General features: G+C 58.1%; 6 protein-coding genes across 6 annotated transcripts; 4 read left to right on the forward strand and 2 right to left on the reverse strand.

Moving 5' to 3' along the window:
• Positions 1-363: 363 nt before the first annotated feature.
• On the forward strand, positions 364-1,218 carry WHR41_04715 (uncharacterized protein; the record flags this gene model as incomplete). The annotated part of the gene is made up of 1 exon (XM_069373321.1): positions 364-1,218. One exon carries the CDS (start codon positions 364-366, stop codon positions 1,216-1,218), a length of 855 nt encoding a protein of 284 aa, XP_069229070.1.
• A 393-nt stretch (positions 1,219-1,611) lies between these two features.
• Positions 1,612-4,335, forward strand: WHR41_04716 (uncharacterized protein). The gene is made up of 2 exons (XM_069373322.1): positions 1,612-1,750; positions 1,832-4,335. The coding sequence occupies exons 1-2, from the start codon at positions 1,649-1,651 to the stop codon at positions 4,001-4,003; spliced, it is 2,274 nt and encodes a 757-aa protein (XP_069229067.1). The 5' UTR covers positions 1,612-1,648; the 3' UTR covers positions 4,004-4,335.
• Positions 4,336-4,744: 409 nt separating this feature from the next.
• WHR41_04717 (uncharacterized protein) lies at positions 4,745-9,193 on the reverse strand (the record flags this gene model as incomplete). The annotated part of the gene is made up of 10 exons (XM_069373323.1): positions 8,874-9,193; positions 8,288-8,449; positions 8,074-8,102; positions 6,285-6,516; positions 6,170-6,222; positions 5,929-6,030; positions 5,700-5,873; positions 5,596-5,647; positions 5,203-5,529; positions 4,745-5,157 (listed from the first exon to the last, which is right to left on the reverse strand). The coding sequence occupies exons 2-10, from the start codon at positions 8,289-8,291 to the stop codon at positions 4,745-4,747; spliced, it is 1,386 nt and encodes a 461-aa protein (XP_069229068.1). The 5' UTR covers positions 8,292-8,449; positions 8,874-9,193.
• Positions 9,194-10,443: 1,250 nt separating this feature from the next.
• On the forward strand, positions 10,444-11,753 carry WHR41_04718 (uncharacterized protein). Its single transcript, XM_069373324.1, has 2 exons — positions 10,444-11,285; positions 11,385-11,753. The coding sequence occupies exons 1-2, from the start codon at positions 10,473-10,475 to the stop codon at positions 11,661-11,663; spliced, it is 1,092 nt and encodes a 363-aa protein (XP_069229061.1). The 5' UTR covers positions 10,444-10,472; the 3' UTR covers positions 11,664-11,753.
• On the reverse strand, positions 11,707-12,919 carry ubi::crp-6 (Ubiquitin-ribosomal protein eS31 fusion protein). Its single transcript, XM_069373325.1, has 3 exons — positions 12,856-12,919; positions 12,447-12,799; positions 11,707-12,386 (listed from the first exon to the last, which is right to left on the reverse strand). The coding sequence occupies exons 1-3, from the start codon at positions 12,875-12,877 to the stop codon at positions 12,297-12,299; spliced, it is 465 nt and encodes a 154-aa protein (XP_069229062.1). The 5' UTR covers positions 12,878-12,919; the 3' UTR covers positions 11,707-12,296.
• A 1,112-nt stretch (positions 12,920-14,031) lies between these two features.
• Positions 14,032-16,020, forward strand: WHR41_04720 (uncharacterized protein; the record flags this gene model as incomplete). The annotated part of the gene is made up of 1 exon (XM_069373326.1): positions 14,032-16,020. The coding sequence occupies one exon, from the start codon at positions 14,032-14,034 to the stop codon at positions 16,018-16,020; it is 1,989 nt and encodes a 662-aa protein (XP_069229176.1).
• Between the last annotated feature and the right edge of the window lie 211 nt (positions 16,021-16,231).

Raw genomic sequence — 16,231 nt, forward strand, 5'->3', positions numbered from 1 at the left:
GGATAGGAGTGTTTGCACTGATGTCGATCTAGCTAGCTAGGCCTTCTATACCCTCTCTCATTTCAACTCACATTCTATTTCACGCTGATGACAATGTTTTCTACAAATTCGCAGGCGGCGTTAGAATGGGCAGCTACGAGACGGCCCTGCCCCTGCGAAGCTGCCTCTGTTCGACTTACCGTACAGACAGATAGGCACGACCACTTCACCTACCTCGCTCACCACCCTCACCTTCCCCAACACCTACCCAGCCGCGCCCACCGCCGCCGTCACCCGACCATCCACTCCCCTTCCCGAACCCACCCACGTGCCACCTCTCCCCCCTCACCCAACAGACCACCCCTCAAGCACCAAAATAAAGCCATGCCCACCCGAGAACCCAACCCCCTAAAAACCTACCTCCTGACCCCCCTCCCCCCCTCCCCCCACACAGAAGCGCACCTCCTCCTCCTAACTCTCGCGTCCGGTCTGCAAAACGCCGCCTCCTACTTCGACTTCCGCGTCTTCGCCAGCGCCCAAACAGGCAACACCGTCGTCTTCGCGCTCGCGCTCGCCGACCGCGGGCCCGCGCACCCCGCTCTCGCCGCCGTGGGCACCAGTCTGGCGGCTTTTTGCGCCGGCGCGCTGCTCGCGGGCCAGATTGGGAATCTGGTCGGGAGGCGCAGGAGGGTCTGGCAGGTTGCTGTGCAGGCGCTGCAAGTCTTGGGGGTGCTGGGGAGCGCGTGGGCGGGGAGCGTGCATGGGGATATCAGTGCGCGCGGTGACGGCGTGAATGGGCGGCTGGCGCTGGGGCTGATGGGGGTTTCGTGCGGGGCGCAGGTTGCTGCGGCGCGGGCTTGGGGCGTGCCGGAGATCAGCACGGTGATGGCGACGACGGCTTGGGTGGATTTGCTGGCGGATGGGCGGTTGTTGGCTTGGGAGAATCGGGGGCGGAATCGGCGGGCGGCGTTTTTGGTTGTGCTTGTTGGGGGGAGTGTGGCGGGGGCGTTTATGAGGGAGGCGATTGGGGGTGCTGGGGTGGTGGTGGTGAGTGCTGTTGTTAAGGGGGTTGTGGTGGTGGGGTTGTTGGTTGCGCCTGGGGAGGGGGTGGGGGCTGGGGAGAAGGGGGAGGGGAGGGAGGGCGTTCGTGTGGTTGATTCGGGTGATGTGGATGATGGGAGTTATGGGGATGCTGGCAGTTTTGGGACTGATGGGAGTTATGGGAGGGGTGAGAGTTGATGGGTCTCTTTTGCTTTTTTGCGTTGCGCTCTGGAGAGGTGGTGTTGTTGACTTTGTCCAGGTCGTTGGCCTTGTGTGGAAGTATCCGCGAGGTAACGATGTCGACCTGCCTTAGCATTTCATCAGAACATGGATACATGAGTCCGAACGAGGTCGCTTCACGCCAGTCAGTGTCTCTGCCAATGCCAATAAGTCAGTGGTTGACCTCAAGCTTCTTCGATAGATAGGAAGGGACAAGGTGAGCCAGACTCGGCAGATGGCGAGGTGTGGAGGAGTAGGGCAAGGTGTTAGATAAGAGAAGGCGACGATTCGCCGGGAACCCCGCTCGTATCTAAGGGCAGAGCTGGCTTATCCACGTGAGGTCCATGAGAGATAGCCCTGCCCAGACCGAGGGACGCCTCCAGTGCCATGTCGGGGTCCTGCTATCAGCATGGACATGTCAGCGGCTCCCACTGCTTCCAGAGACAAGATGGAAAATAAGGCGAAGAAGACCAAGTCGCGCACGGGATGCAAGTTGTGCAAGACGAAGCGCGTACGAGTCCCTCTCCCCCACCCTCTTCACGCCCCACAAGCTCGCAGGGCTGAGCACTGACCTCACTCTGTACGACGACAGCTCAAATGCGACGAGACCAAGCCTGCTTGCAACCAATGTGTACGCAGAGGCCGTCTATGTCCCGGTTACCGCAAAGAGATCAAATGGTCTACCATTTCTACGCTTGCCGGGAAGACACGGCCTCCGGCGGATGAATCGTCTCGGCTGGCGAAGAACCAAGATGTCACCTTCGAGTTGCCTGTCGCGGAGCCTGTGCCACTACAACTGCAAGGAAATGGCTTCCAATTCGAGCAACATGACAATCGCAATAGCGACCAAGACTATGTCTTCGACACGTCGACTGCCTCATACACTGACATGAACGATTTACTCGACAGTGTGCCGCCAGACACTGATGTTTTTGCCGCAACTTCCGGCTTGGACCAGAGGCAGGATGGCCTGGAACTCGAAGACAATGCATCGCATATATTTGGACCCGAAGCTGAATGGCCGGAGTGGTCCATGAACGCCGACATGTTCGTGCCATCCATCGATGACAACCTCAACCGACACGGAGACATATCGACAGATTTCGAGGTCGTACCTACGGATATGATCGGGTCACCTGGGAGACGATCTGAAGAGAAGGCTCTTGTTCCTTCACGCGGTGCTGGCACAGTCAGCTTCCCATCGCCGAATCCAGTGGATCTTTCAACGACCTTGGTGGAGTACTGGTTCACGCACGTTTGCTCGATGTGGTGTGCATTCGATTCCCCGCAGAACTGGTACAGAAATCTAGCCAATGATTCATGGCATCATTCGGAGCCTGTCTATTATGCTCTGCAAGCAATGTCAGCATCGGTCCTAGTGGACAGTCTTCCTCATTTGAAACAGTCTCTGCCGACTTTGACGGCCAAGGCGGCGCAGGCTATCCAGCGGGCAGTCGAAACCGATGCAGTCAAAGAGGGGCCCAAGTCCCTGCCCACTGATCTGCTTCTCGCTGTCATGGGCATGGGAACTTCGATGGCATGGGCAGATCCTCGACAATTGGGTTTCTGGTTCTTGGACAAGGCTCGTGGCTTGATCAATCAGTACAGTGACCAAGGAGATCTGCTGTTGGATGAGTCTAGCAAGCAGACTCTTGACTATTTCCGTCAAGCTCTGGTATACTGGGAAATGCTGGCAAATGTCGTCACGAAAGATTATCAGAATATCCTCAGATCACGACGGGCGAAGTTCAAGAAAAGAATCAGACGAGCAATGAGCATAGATGAAACAGGCCAGCATACCAGCAATACGCCCTCGATCGGGCCAAAAAGGATACCTCGCTCAATTGGAGATTCAGCTCCTCATCCTTGGACAGGCATCTCTAGCGACATACAACAGACTTTTGGGCTGGTCATGGGTCTATGCCAAAATCGCTGCGTCGCTCGGAGCTCCGACTCCGACCTGACCGCAGACAGCCTCTGCGATGCTCTCTGCGATATTGAGCTCGCACGCGACCTCGAAAAAGACCTCCTCGGATTCGATTTCAGTGCCGACCAGAAACCAAGCTTCACAACCGAAACCGGCGATCCAAACGCTCCGCTCTCCCACCTCGTCGACACGGCCGAAGCCTATCGCCTCGCCGCGCTCCTCAACCTCTACCTTGCATTCTCAGACCTCGAAGTAAAGCTCCCTCGAGCCCTCGCAAGTCACGACACCCCCTCAGACGACGAAACCCCCACAACATCATGGACCACCGCCCCAACCAGCACCCCACGCTCCCAAGCTCTGGTCACCCTAACCCTGCACCTCATCGCCGTCCTCAAGCGCGTACCCGCCGACTCCGGCACCCGCTGCATCCAGCCCATCCTCCTCATCTCCGCCGCCGCGGGCCTCCGCTTCGACGTTCCGATCCCCCCACAACCCCCTGCCAACCAACACCTCAACCCCATCCACGCGCACGGCACCCTCATCAACCAAGCGGCCCTACCCCTCTTCTCCTCCGCCTCTTTCCACCCTTCCGCATCTTCAAGCGCGGGAGAAATCCCCCAGCTCACAACCCTCACCCTCGACGTCTCCGCCGCGCGCCGCTTCATCGTCACGCGCCTGGGGGCCTTGCAGCAGTCTCTGCCGCCGCGGCCGATCGGCGTCGCGCTGGCGCTCGTGAGAGCCGTGTGGTTGAATTACGACGCGGCGGACGAGAGGTTGCGGGCGAGGCATTGGATGGACACGATGGTTGGGAGTGGATTGAGGACGTTGTTTGGGTAGGAGTGGAGAGAGGGGTGGACTTGGGAGGTGGGAGTCAGGATTTGGGGACCAGGATAAAGTCTTTTGGGGGGATTGGCGTTCGCGTGCTTTCGGGCGTATGAGATGATACGGTATGGTGATAAGAGGGAGGGTGCGCTGGGGATCTGAGATCGAACATTTCTTTTTTTTTCACGCCAGGGAAGCGAGACACACGATTCCCGGAGGCTATGTCCTCTCCTACCGAGACGGCGAACCTACCGCGTTCAGTAGAAGTGATTGTACAGTTCAGTAGAAGTGATTGTACATTCGAGCACCTAACGACATGCATGCATGACATGATCCTCTCCCACACACCTTCCTTCTCCCCTTACAATCAAACACACTCCCTCAAGATGAATTTCTCGTGTACGTCTCCATCCTAGCATAACCACCATGCGGTGTCGTATTGTATTGTACAGCCTTGACGGCAAAAAATCAAACAACGCAGCAGAAAGCAAATCGATCGGATACCAAAAAGCATGTAAAACCAGACTCTCACTCTCACTCACTGTCTCTCTGCCTTTCTTTCAACACACAGAACCGAAAGCCGCAAAACCAAAAAGCATGCACTTTTAAGAGTTCTCCTTCCGCAATCGCATCACATCAGGACATCCTCCAACGTGTGTACTCAGACTTTCCTCACTTGCTCTCTCTCGTTGAGCAAGCGACTCCTCCATATTGCCATGTCCTCCAGTCGAGGCAGCCAGCACGGTCGCAATCCCTCTACATCATGCCCTCCTGCCCCGCGTCCTCAACCTCCATGCCCCCAGCCCCCATCTGCTGCTGCGCCGCCGGCCCCGCGCCCGCGCCCGCGTTCGCATACTTGACGTACGACAGGCCGAGCGGGCGGTTGCCGTACATGTACTGCTGGAACTTCTGGATGGCGGTGGCGGCGTCGTCCTGGGCGGCGAACTCGACGACGCCGGTGCCGCGCGAGCGGCCGTTGGGCTCGTACTGGATCTCGGCGCGCTCGACCTTGCCGATGGTCGTGAAGAGCTCGACCAGGTCGTCGTTGGAGGTGCTCCAGGGGAGGTTGCGCACGTAGATCGTCGGGCTGGGGTCCATGCCGGAGGTGGCGAAGTCGGTGAAGGGGTTGGGGGCCGCCGCGGGAGCGGTGGGCGCGCCGCCGTAGCCTCCTGCGCCGCCGGCGGCAGGGCCGGCGCCGTAGCCACCGCCGCCACCGTAGCCTCCGCGCCCGTAGCCGCCTGCGAAGCCGCCGCGGCCGCCGAAGCCAGGCCCGCCGCCGAAACCGGGTCCGCCGCCGTAGCCTCCACGGCCACCGAAACCGCCGCCGAAACCGCCGCGGCCGCCGAAGCCTCCGCGGCCGCCGAAGCCGCCGGGGCCGGCGAAGCGGTCCTCGCGGACTTCGAGCTGGCGGCCGGACCAGTCGTAGCCGTTGAATTGCTGGATGGCGTTCTGGGCGTCTTCGGGGGTCTCGAAGGCGACGACGCCGGAGCCCTTGGGCGTGCCGTCGGGGGCCATGTGGACGTCGGCGCGGATGACGGAGCCTGTAGGTGGTGGGGTTAGTTGTGTTCGGTGAGAGGCGGTATGTGAGGTGCGATGGGGATACTCACCACCTTGGCGGAAGAGATCCTTGAGGTCTTGCCAGCCGACGTTGTACGGGAGCTGGAGGGGATGTCAGCTTGCGTTTCCATGAAGTGGAAGATTGAGCACTCACGTTGGAGACGAAGATCTGGGAGCGACCACCCATGGGTCCACCACCATATCCACCGCCAAAACCACCACGGCCACCAAAGCCAGGGCCGAATCCACCACCGAAACCACCACGGGGTCCGCCCATGCCACCACCACGGCCACCGCCAGCGTTGAAGCGGGGCTCGGTCTCGCGGTCCTGTGGAGAAAGTCAGCCTCGCTCAGGTTCGAAGTCAAGAAGATCATCAACATACCTCGCGAACGTAGATGAGGCGACCCATGAGGTTCCTGTTGCTCATGATGTTGATCGCGTTCTGGGCCTCCTCCTTCGTGGAGTACTCAACAATGCCACATCCCTGTCATCCAAGCAAAACCCTAGTGTCAACCAAATGTCCTGATTCCCAAAAAGCGACGTGCGTGCAAAGCAGATGATGATGATGATGATGATGATGTGAAGAGGGAAGCGCCAGATAACCCAGCCTGAATCTTGCTAACCTTGCTCATTCCATTCGGCAGTTCGAGGACGTCGGCGAAGAGGACGTTGCCGGCTGTTGTGAAGTGCATCAGTGAATCTTCTATTGTTGCGAGGGTGACTCGAGTGCAAACGTACCCTCACGCATGTGATCTTTGAGGTGATGCCACTTGACATCGTAAGAGAGGTTGCCGACGTAGACACGGCGGTCTTGCTGGGAATTCTGACGGTCGTCCATTGGGGGTCCGTCGGGTTGGTGGCTGCGGGAAGGTCTGCGGTCGCCGTAGCCGTTGGCGGGTGAGCGCTCGTCACGGTAGTTGTTGCGACGCTCGCGAGAAGGAGAGCGCGAACGACGGTTGTTGTAGTCGGGCTGTAGGGTGAATGGTCAGTGTTTGTTATCTATGAATGAAAGTGACTGCATGTATCCAGCAAGCGTCGTCCAGGTTCCAGCCGTGGGTTTATGACTCAATAAAGCCGCTTTGTGCCGAACAAGAGTCTCAGAGCATGTGAACAAGACAGTGAAGTCAGACGGTGCGACTGGCAACTCTGACTGAAGAATGGTATGCAAGCGCCGCGGTTCGCATAGCGAGTGCCTGGCTGAAGCTTCGGAATCGAGTGGCAGGCGGTTCAAGAAAGCCAGACGGTGTGAGACTGGTCTGGCAACTCTGACTGAAGGATGGCATGCAAGCGCCGCGGTTCGCATAGCGAGTGCGCAGCTGAAGCATCTGAATCGAGTGGCAGTCGATTCAAGAAAGCCAAAGGCCGCAATTCTGCGACTGTAGATCACTTCTTCTTGATCGATGCTGATCAACGGCAGATGCACGAAGTGCGAATCTCGTAGATGCGCGGTGGTTAAGGACGGCACAAACGCCATCCAAGCTCGAGGGCTTGACTTTTAAGAAAGAGCGCGCAGCCTGATATGATCGCAGGCTGCGCATTTTTGGATATGCAACTGAACTTGCCCAAGTATTCTTTGGGTGATTGAATGGTCTTTTGAGGTGCTATGGCTAGCCCGTCTGATTCTTCCAAGACAGTCCGCCATCGCTAACCAGGATCCGCTCGACCATTGCTCCAGTGCCAGACTCAAGTGCTGCCATCGTCCTTGCGCCTCTCTGATGCCGACGATATATAGAGCTATGGGCCTTGATGCTGCCTTCAAACCGATATCCGCCCGATATCCAGCGCCAGTAGCCGCCACACCCGGAGACTCTTGTTCGAAGCCATGTCCGACACTTCCAGCAGAGGTTGAATTCTTGTAAGGGTGTTTGTTCTTGAAGTCGTAGGCTGTTTGAAGCCACTGAAGATGGCGAATGATAGGACGTGACCGGTCGGTGTTTATGATGGTTTGATGTTGATAAGGCTGAGCGCTCCGATGCCGTTCAGGCTTTCAGCCGATGAGTGACAGGACCAACAGTTTATGATGGCCTCTCGAGCAAGGAGAGCCTACAGGCTCTTGAAATGGTGCCAGCTGGGGAACAGGCGGTGGCATGGAGGCTGTGCACACGCCCGTGGTGAGCAATATGCGTCATCACGAGCCGCATGGCCATGGTTTGTATACTACCATCTCAACCGACGCCATCTCTCGATGTCTTGGTATGGGATCATTCGAGCTGACGAGCGTGCCAAAGGAGGACGACGTCACCGGCGTCAGCTGTTCAGCTGAGTGGACTAGGTCCAACGACGACCGGTGCGCCTCGAGTGTCTTGCTCTATTGCTCACACGCGGCTCTGCCAGCCAGTGCTGAGTGTTCTTTGTATCGTGTTGTACTTGTATCATGACGAGGGCAGTGGAGTGGCTTCGATGCGGTGGCTGGCGGTAGGATGGCGCGCACAGAGCCGGTGATTGATGTCCAGTATCCAGACAGGCGCTCTCATGGTGGGCGGACAGAGGACGTCACGGATGACGGATGGGAAGGCGAGATACATACGCTGCGAGAACGGCGATAGCTGTCGTCGGCTGAGAGGGTGTAAGCGGTGGACGACGAAAGGTGTATGTATGGGTGGGTCAAAGTCAAGCGCGCGCGCGAGGAGCAAGTGAAGAGCAGAGCAGGGCAGGGCTGCTCGGAGTGAAGTGTGCAGTGTCGGCGCGAGCTTGGCGAGGATGACGAGGGACAGAGGCAGAGAGAGGAGACGCGCACTTACCCATTGTGAGTCGCGGTCAGGCAGGCGCGGAGGTTGTGTGCGGTGGGTGGGATTGGGGTCGGGCTCAGGCTCAGGCTGGCTCAGCTGTCTGGACGGACGGGCGACGGGCGACAGGCGACGGGCTCGGGCGGCGTGCGAGGTGGGACAAGGATGGAGTCGGGCCTAGCGCATGCGTGAGTTTGGGCGGGCAGCGGTGTTGGGTGAGCGACTAGGAGACTCGGGAGTGCCGGGGCTGGCTGGCGCGAGGGTGGGAGAGCGGGAGAGCTGGAGAGCTGGAGCTGCCTCAGCTGCGCGCTGCGGGCGGCAGAGGCGAATGAACAGCGGCCACCGCACATGCTCACGCTCGCCCAGGCGGAGGCACGCCCTCGCACCGCGCGCATGCCCACACCGGGGCACACCTCACACCTCCCCACCGCGCGCCTCGTGCGACTCATGCCGCGAGTGCCGAGTGGCCGTGACGACGACGTGAGAGCTGCTGCGCCCGGCCCGCGCACACGCAATGCACGCCCTCCTCCAGTCTGGCCCACTGCGTCTGCCCTGCGCGTCGCCGAGAAAGGGATCCTGCTGAGGGGGGGAATGGACTTACGGCTGACACGTGCGACGGGATGGCCGGGTAATTGTGCGCCGGGTGGAGGCCTTGTTGATTGCGGATATGGAGGTGTTGATGTTCTGGCTATCTGTCAAACGCGCGCGAGCACGCCCGCAAAGTTCGGTAGCGCCGCGGGAGATGGCTGAGGATGCCCGCGAGCTTGCGGCGGGAGATCGATCTGGACGTGTGTTTTGCTTTGGAAGCTGATCATTGCTGTTGTCCTCTCTGAAGCATTACCATGACTAGGGATAATTTCCAGCTCGACGACGAAACTCGTCTCAAAGCTACTCAGGCGACGTACCCTTACACTCCCACTTACCCAACCGCGCAAGCCGCCATCCCATGCAACTAAACCCACCAACTCCCCGTCCTCTCAAAACAATCAAAAGCATGTGAAGCGATAAGCAGTCTCCACCTGCAAGCCATCCTGCACGCCACACATCCAAGGAACGGCCAGGGTACCTCGCGCTGCTCAAACATGTACTTGCGTCGGGATGCCGTAATCGCTCTCTGGCGCATGAGCCAGCGATCGCCCACGCCCCCACACCATCACGGTACTCGTTGAAAGCCTAGCACTTGTCGTGTCTCTGACACATGGTACCTGACCTGAATGGTTTGTCGCGCTATGTCTTCGTGTTGAATGTGAAAATTGTCAGAAGGACCTTGATGTTATCCAGGTCTAGGGGGAGACACGGGCTTGGTTCGGGCGTCGATCAACCTGTCGTCTCTTGCCTTCATATACCTCCACATTCAACTCATGAAACGAACAGTGTCATTTCGCGAGCGAGATAGCAGACACCACGACCTTCTGATACAATAGTGATAATCAACGTTGATATGCACATGAGAGAGACACTTTCATTTTCGACCTCGATTCCCGATTCTTTTCCTCCACAACAGAATGTCTCGATGAATCGAATATTCCACTGCTCGTTTTCGTTCGACAAACGTAAAGAGCTTTTGGCTGGATACAGTTGCTCCCGAATGACCATTCATTGCTTTCGTAGACAGGAATCCATTTCTCATCGCTCTGGTTGTGTCATCGACATATTTACAGCTGTTCCCATCGTGATGCTCGTGGCCCTTCACATGTAGTCGGCTGCGAAGACACACACGTTGTCTTTCAACTTTTCCTCACGCTGACCTAGAAGACAACCGCTTTGCAGATGTCCATCCGCCATGACATTATCCGTGAATATATCTTCTGTGTTTGGCCGCAAGAAGCCGCGAGCTGTTTGGAAGAGTTCCATTCTATGTCGGAGGCAACTGAAAATGGGGCAGAAGCGAAAAACGAACGCCACTACCCAGATCAACAAAGTGCTCGAAAATAGGTATCGTCAGGCAAAATCGTGCTCGACCACTCCGATTGCAAGCTCAATGTCGTGTTTGCTTGGACGTCTATTCCCCATCGTCGTACATATCCAGTTGTACACAAGGAGGCCATGTGACCAAGCTGGTTAGGAGCAAATACGCTGCTGACTTGACCACATGCCTTCACACATCAACAGAGGGTAGCAAAGGAACAGATTGCTTCTGATGCGAAACTCAATCATGAGAAGAAATTCCGTAACTCATTTACTTCACGGTAAGACCAAAATGTCGATGTTCTGGCTCTGTGTCTGCTTCTCACATGCCTGGAGATGCGGCTCTGCGGGCCCGAACCGAGCGCCTGGCGTCATGCAGCAGCAACCGCCTCCGGGCGATCAACTGCGACTTCCGACACCAGCTGCGGCCGTGACAGCATCACCACAGCCAAACACCACCATCAACCACACCAACCCACCATCCAACCAATCTGCAACCTCAAACCCCATCTCCTCCGACAAACCCACGAACAACCAGCAAACGAACCCACCCAAACCCCCAACCATGGCCGAAAAAGACCTCAAATCCCTCCTCCAACAACTCCAAGCCCTCAAACCCGCCACCCTCTCCACGGCGCCCCAGCTCCTCTCGCGCGCCAAACTTGCCCTCCTGCACCTCAACGCCCTGATCCCCACGCCGCAAACCAGCGCCGAGCACCTCGCCCTCGCGCGCGAAACCCTCGAGCTCGGCGCCTTCCTCAGCATCCGCGCGCGCGACACCGACGCCTTCACGCGCTACTACCAGCAGCTGCAGCCCTTCTACGCGCTGCCCTCGTCGTCGCCGTCGCGGAAGCAGGGCCACGAGAGCAAAGTCACGGGCCTGTACCTGCTGCTGCTGCTGAGCACGGGCGACTACGCGGGCTTCCACACGGTGCTGGAGGGGCTGGAGAGCAGCGAGGAGGGCAAGGAGGCGGTGGAGCGGGACGAGTTCGTGCGGTATCCGGTGCGGCTGGAGCAGGCGCTGATGGAGGGGAGCTACGATAAGGTTTGGGGCGAGATGAAGGGGGAGAGGGTGCCGAGCGAGGAGTTTGCGATTTTCTCCGAGGTGAGTTGATGGGTTCCCCGGTGTTGTCGTCGTCTTGCTATGAGAGGACGATGGCGTTTGGAGGAGAGTTGCAGAATGCTGACGAAACAACACAAACAGGTCCTGATCAACACGATCCGCTCGGAAATCGCCTCGTGCTCCGAGCGCGCGTACCCCTCGCTGCCGATCGCGAACGCGAAGAACCTGCTCTTCCTCGACTCCGAGGGCGCCGTCGTGCAGTTTGCGCAGGCCCGCGGCTGGCTCGCCAAGGACGGCCGCATCTACTTCCCGCAGCAGGAGGAGGAGGCGCAGGCGGCCGAGAAGGACGTCATGAGCGCCAGCGGGAGCGTGATCGAGAACACGTTGGGCTACGCTAGGAAGCTGGAGACGATTGTATGAGCTTGCACGGCGTTGGGGAGGGCGATGGTCTCGCTGTGGTGCGTGTATAGATAATGGAAAAGCGAAGACTTGATGATGTGAGGCTACGAAGCTGAGAGGGTCTCATTGTGCATTCATCATCCGTTGATGTGTTTTGAGCGAGTTGTGCATGGGTTCATACCATCCAGTTCTCGTCATGAGCATTGCACTCGCCGCCGCTCCTCCACATGTAGTGGGTGAACATATCGGTTGGCAGTGTATAGGGAACTTGCAGCTAACATCGGCTCCTCAAGCAACCGGGCTTTCAGGAAAGCTGGGTCTCCGTACCATTGATAGAGGTATTACACGCAATAGCTATCACAGCTTTCCTCACGACATTTGCTTTGTCCAAGACACCAAATGGCCAGTTGGGCAGTTCATCTGCGCTTCTAGTCGGGAGTTTCCCATCCGAGCATACGAACACTGTCCACTTTGCAGAAAACAGAACCAGACGGAGGAAATATATGCACATCAAGTTCACACTGCGGTGTTACATTATCAATCTCGATTCTTCAACACAACATTCTTGAACGGAGAAGAGATTCCGGCTGTCAAGTAGATGGCATACGCAGTATCTAATTAAAGTTCCCACGCAAGCTCTTGATTGTCAATGGTCTACTTGGACTCGTCGAAGACGTAGGTCAGGTGGCACTTGCCGCAGTACTGGCGGTTGTGCATGGCAGCCATGAAGATACCGGCACCGCACTGGAGGAAAATGTCAGCGTTTGTTTCAGACGACAAAACTTCAAGGGGTCCAAAACTTACGGTCTCGGCGGGGCACTCGCGGCGCAGGCGCTCGATCTTGCCGTCACCATCCACCTTGTAGTACTTGAGCACAGCGAGTTTGGTCTTTTTGCGCTTGTGCTTGATCTTCTTGGGGGTGGTGTAGACCTTCTTTTTGCGCTTCTTGCCACCACCACGGAGACGAAGCACGAGGTGGAGGGTGCTCTCCTTCTGGATGTTGTAGTCGGAGAGGGTGCGGCCGTCCTCGAGCTGCTTGCCGGCGAAGATCAGGCGCTGCTGGTCAGGCGGGATGCCCTCCTTGTCCTGGATCTTGGACTTGACATTGTCGATGGTGTCGGAAGACTCCACCTCAAGGGTGATAGTCTTACCCGTGACTGCGCGGCTGTCAGTTGCTGGTGATATCAGATCGTGGACGATGCTCTGTACTCACGGGTCTTGACGAAGATCTGCATGTTCCTGGGCAACCTGCCGTCCTTGGGCTCGAGTTGCAGATGCTTGACCAGAAGAAAGATATGAGCGCTGGCGCGCAGACTTTCGATTTCATGGTGGGCGGCTTGGCATCGCGGCAGCGCAGCGGCCCGACGGCCGCACCCGCGGCTGACGCCCAAAGCAACCCCGGCCCAAAATGGGCAGCGCAAACAGGCTGGACTTGCAAGTTTGAGGATGGGCTAGCATCGGACTCCGTTTGATCCAACGGTTCTATCGCATGTTTGTCGTCACGTCAGAGTTCGCAATGCGCCTCATTGCGGTGAGGTGGCGCAGTACCCAAAGTTTCGTTGTCGCGTCGTCGCGCGTTTGCCACCAAGTCCACGCGCAATGCCCTCGCAACCGCGCCGCTTGCGACGATGAGATGCCGTTTGTGCGGTGAAGTGGCATAACAGAGACAGCGCGCTGCTAGTATCAGACGTCCAGACTACCAACATAGGATCGCCGGCCAAACGTCTTAGACCTTGTCTCGAGCGTTGCTCCCGCAGTAGCGTGCGCAGTGCACGCGGGCCGAGTCGTCATTCCCCATAGCAACCCAGCTACGCACGGTAGCAACCAAAGTTCACCTCTGTTGATATACCCACGCCAGCACCCGCCTGCTCGGTCTAGCTTCACTCTCGCATACCTCACCTCACCTCAACTCAACTACACGAAAAGTACCCTCGAGTACATCGCGCACCTCTCCACCGGAGAGCCCACACTTCGCTGTACATAAACCCCACGAGAAACCAGGCGGCTTCGCAGGCCATCTAACCAACAACCGACCGCTCAACACAAAAGGCCCGCGGGCCGTCTGGAATAGACCACAGTTTCGACAAACGTCGTCGCGACTGGGACATCTACTAGGATAACGACCGCGCCCGGCGGCTGCGGCCTTGCTTGTACTGCGTGAGGTGAGTTGTCGGCTTTGCGCGCGCGCGAGTGGTCGCATTGTCGCATGCGATCGCATCGCCCATGCGCTCGTGTAACGGCGGGGTTGCGCACGTTCACCCATTGCTGACTTCACTCCAGTACCGGAAACCAAAGGAGCCATTCGCTTGGACTTCTCGACATCGACGCCAACTAATCCCGGACTCAAATCTTTGCACCCGACGAACGATACGCGCCTTCGTTCGCAAAAATGCTGTCTAACAACCACTCCTCGAGCATCGCCCAACGGCGACAACACCACCGACGCCAACAATCACTCGAGGTCCCCATACTTGCCCAACCTCTTCCTGTGAACCCGCGACGTAATCCCGCACATCCCGCCCACCGCCGCGGGATGAGCCTGGACCACCAGCCGATTAATGTCACCTCACCGACCGGATTCAGGCCCATTCACAACCAGGAACAACCGCCTACACGACTGGCAGGTACGGCACCCAATACTAACCTAGGACAACAATATCCCATTCCGGATACACAGCATTACGTGCAAGATACGCAGCAGCACATGTCTAGCCAGCCGGGCTTCCCAGCGCAAGACTTCCAGACCCACCTTCAGCAACAACTACAAGGTCTTGTCGCCGGGAACCCTCAGCACCAACAACCTCCGCCCTCCGCCGCCGAAGACGCCAAGATGCAGCTCCAGGAGCACATCGAATGGTTTCAGACAACCTACGGCGAGTCGGCGCCCAACATCACCATCTCCACCTCACCAAACATCGTTCAACCGAACAACATGGCAGGCATGCCAATGTCCTCGCCACTTCAACAGACCATCGGTCTTCCCATGCAGGGTCAATTCGTCAACGGTGTTCCGCAAATGGCTCACGGCCACCCGCACACCGTTCCCAACACCCCTCAGAACCACCCGCAGCCATGGTCGAGTCCATCGCAACCCCAGGCGAAGCACATTCGCTCTCAAAGCTTCCAGCTCGACACTGCTCCGATGCCCGCGAACTTCGACGCCGCTGGCGGCGACTTCGTCCTCATGAGCCAGCCTTCCTTCCACACCCAAGGCGGCTTCCCTCAGGACTTCGCTGGCTTCGGCAGTGATCAGAGCTACCCTTCCTCCGTCTACTCTTCGTCTATCGCCGACCCGGCTTCCCCTCATGCGTTCAACACGCCGCACATGCCGACGGTACCCGAGGAGCCTGACCTCCCTGGTGCCGAAGGTATTCACTTCCACCAACCCTTCATTGGCAACCCCAATGCCCTCCTCGACGTTACTGCCGGCGCTCACGGTTCGGATGATGACTACCTCTACCACCCGCACTCCATGTCTCCCCGCTCTGCAGCCATGGCCACTCTTGGTGGTATCAACGCTAGCATCGAGGAGACTGGTATCAGCCCCGAGGAGGTCAACCAGTATATGTCCGAGCAAGATCCCAAGGACAACAAGTGGACCTGCATGTACCCCGACTGCGACAAGCGCTTCGGCCGCAAGGAGAACATCCGCGCTCACGTTCAGACCCACTTGGGCGATCGCCAATTCAAGTGCAACGACTGCGGCAAGTGCTTCGTCCGCCAGCACGATCTCAAGCGTCACGCTAAGATCCACTCTGGCGTCAAGAACCACGTCTGCCCCTGCGGCATGAGCTTTGCCCGCCAGGACGCCCTCACTCGTCATCGCCAGCGTGGAATGTGCTTCGGCGTGCTTCCTGGTTTCGAGAAGCACGAGGAGGACAAGAAGAAGCGCGGCCGTCCGCGCAAAGAGCGCCCCGACGTCGAGGCTCGCGTCGAGAAGGCCTCAAGGGCCAGGCGCATGGACGCCGAGAACGCCGCCAGCGCGAACAATGCCAAGTTCAACTCCAGGCTCGACATCGAAAACGCCGCAAACGACATTCTCTCCGCTGCCGACGATCACTATGCTAGCGCTAGCTCTGATTCCGGCGCGAGTGAGTGCAGCTTTCCCGTCACGCCGCCTGACACGCAGTCTGACATGTTTGAGGACCTGAACTTCGCCGACTACGTCGATCCGAACGCCGTCTCCGTCGGCGCTGATGTCTTCGACTTCTCCTCCGGCTCCGCAGCGTCCTCGTGGCGCGCCGACACCCCGCCGACTTCCCCGCCGGTCGACTACAGTTCTCCGCTCGACTCCTTCGCCCTCCCCAGCAACCCCTACAACCCGTCCGAGGGCGACCTTCGTAGCGACCTGATGAACTACCTGCAGGTGTCTAGCTAGACGCCTCGCAGACACAGTCCGACAAGGCGAGAAGTACAGCGAATGTATGGCGCACGATAGACGGCGGTCTCTTTCCCTCTGCAGACCGGCCAGCACACGACTTCACGACGGCTACGCTTGCTTTGTTTTTTTCGGCGCTTGATTTCATGCTGCGACGAAAAAAAGGAACCGGTATACCCACTTGGAGATTTTTTGACGAGCACGGTCACGG

The sequence above is a fragment of the Cladosporium halotolerans genome (assembly GCF_011745625.1).
Source record: "Cladosporium halotolerans strain TM138-S3 chromosome Unknown Sca16, whole genome shotgun sequence".
Lineage (NCBI taxonomy): Eukaryota > Fungi > Ascomycota > Dothideomycetes > Cladosporiales > Cladosporiaceae > Cladosporium > Cladosporium halotolerans.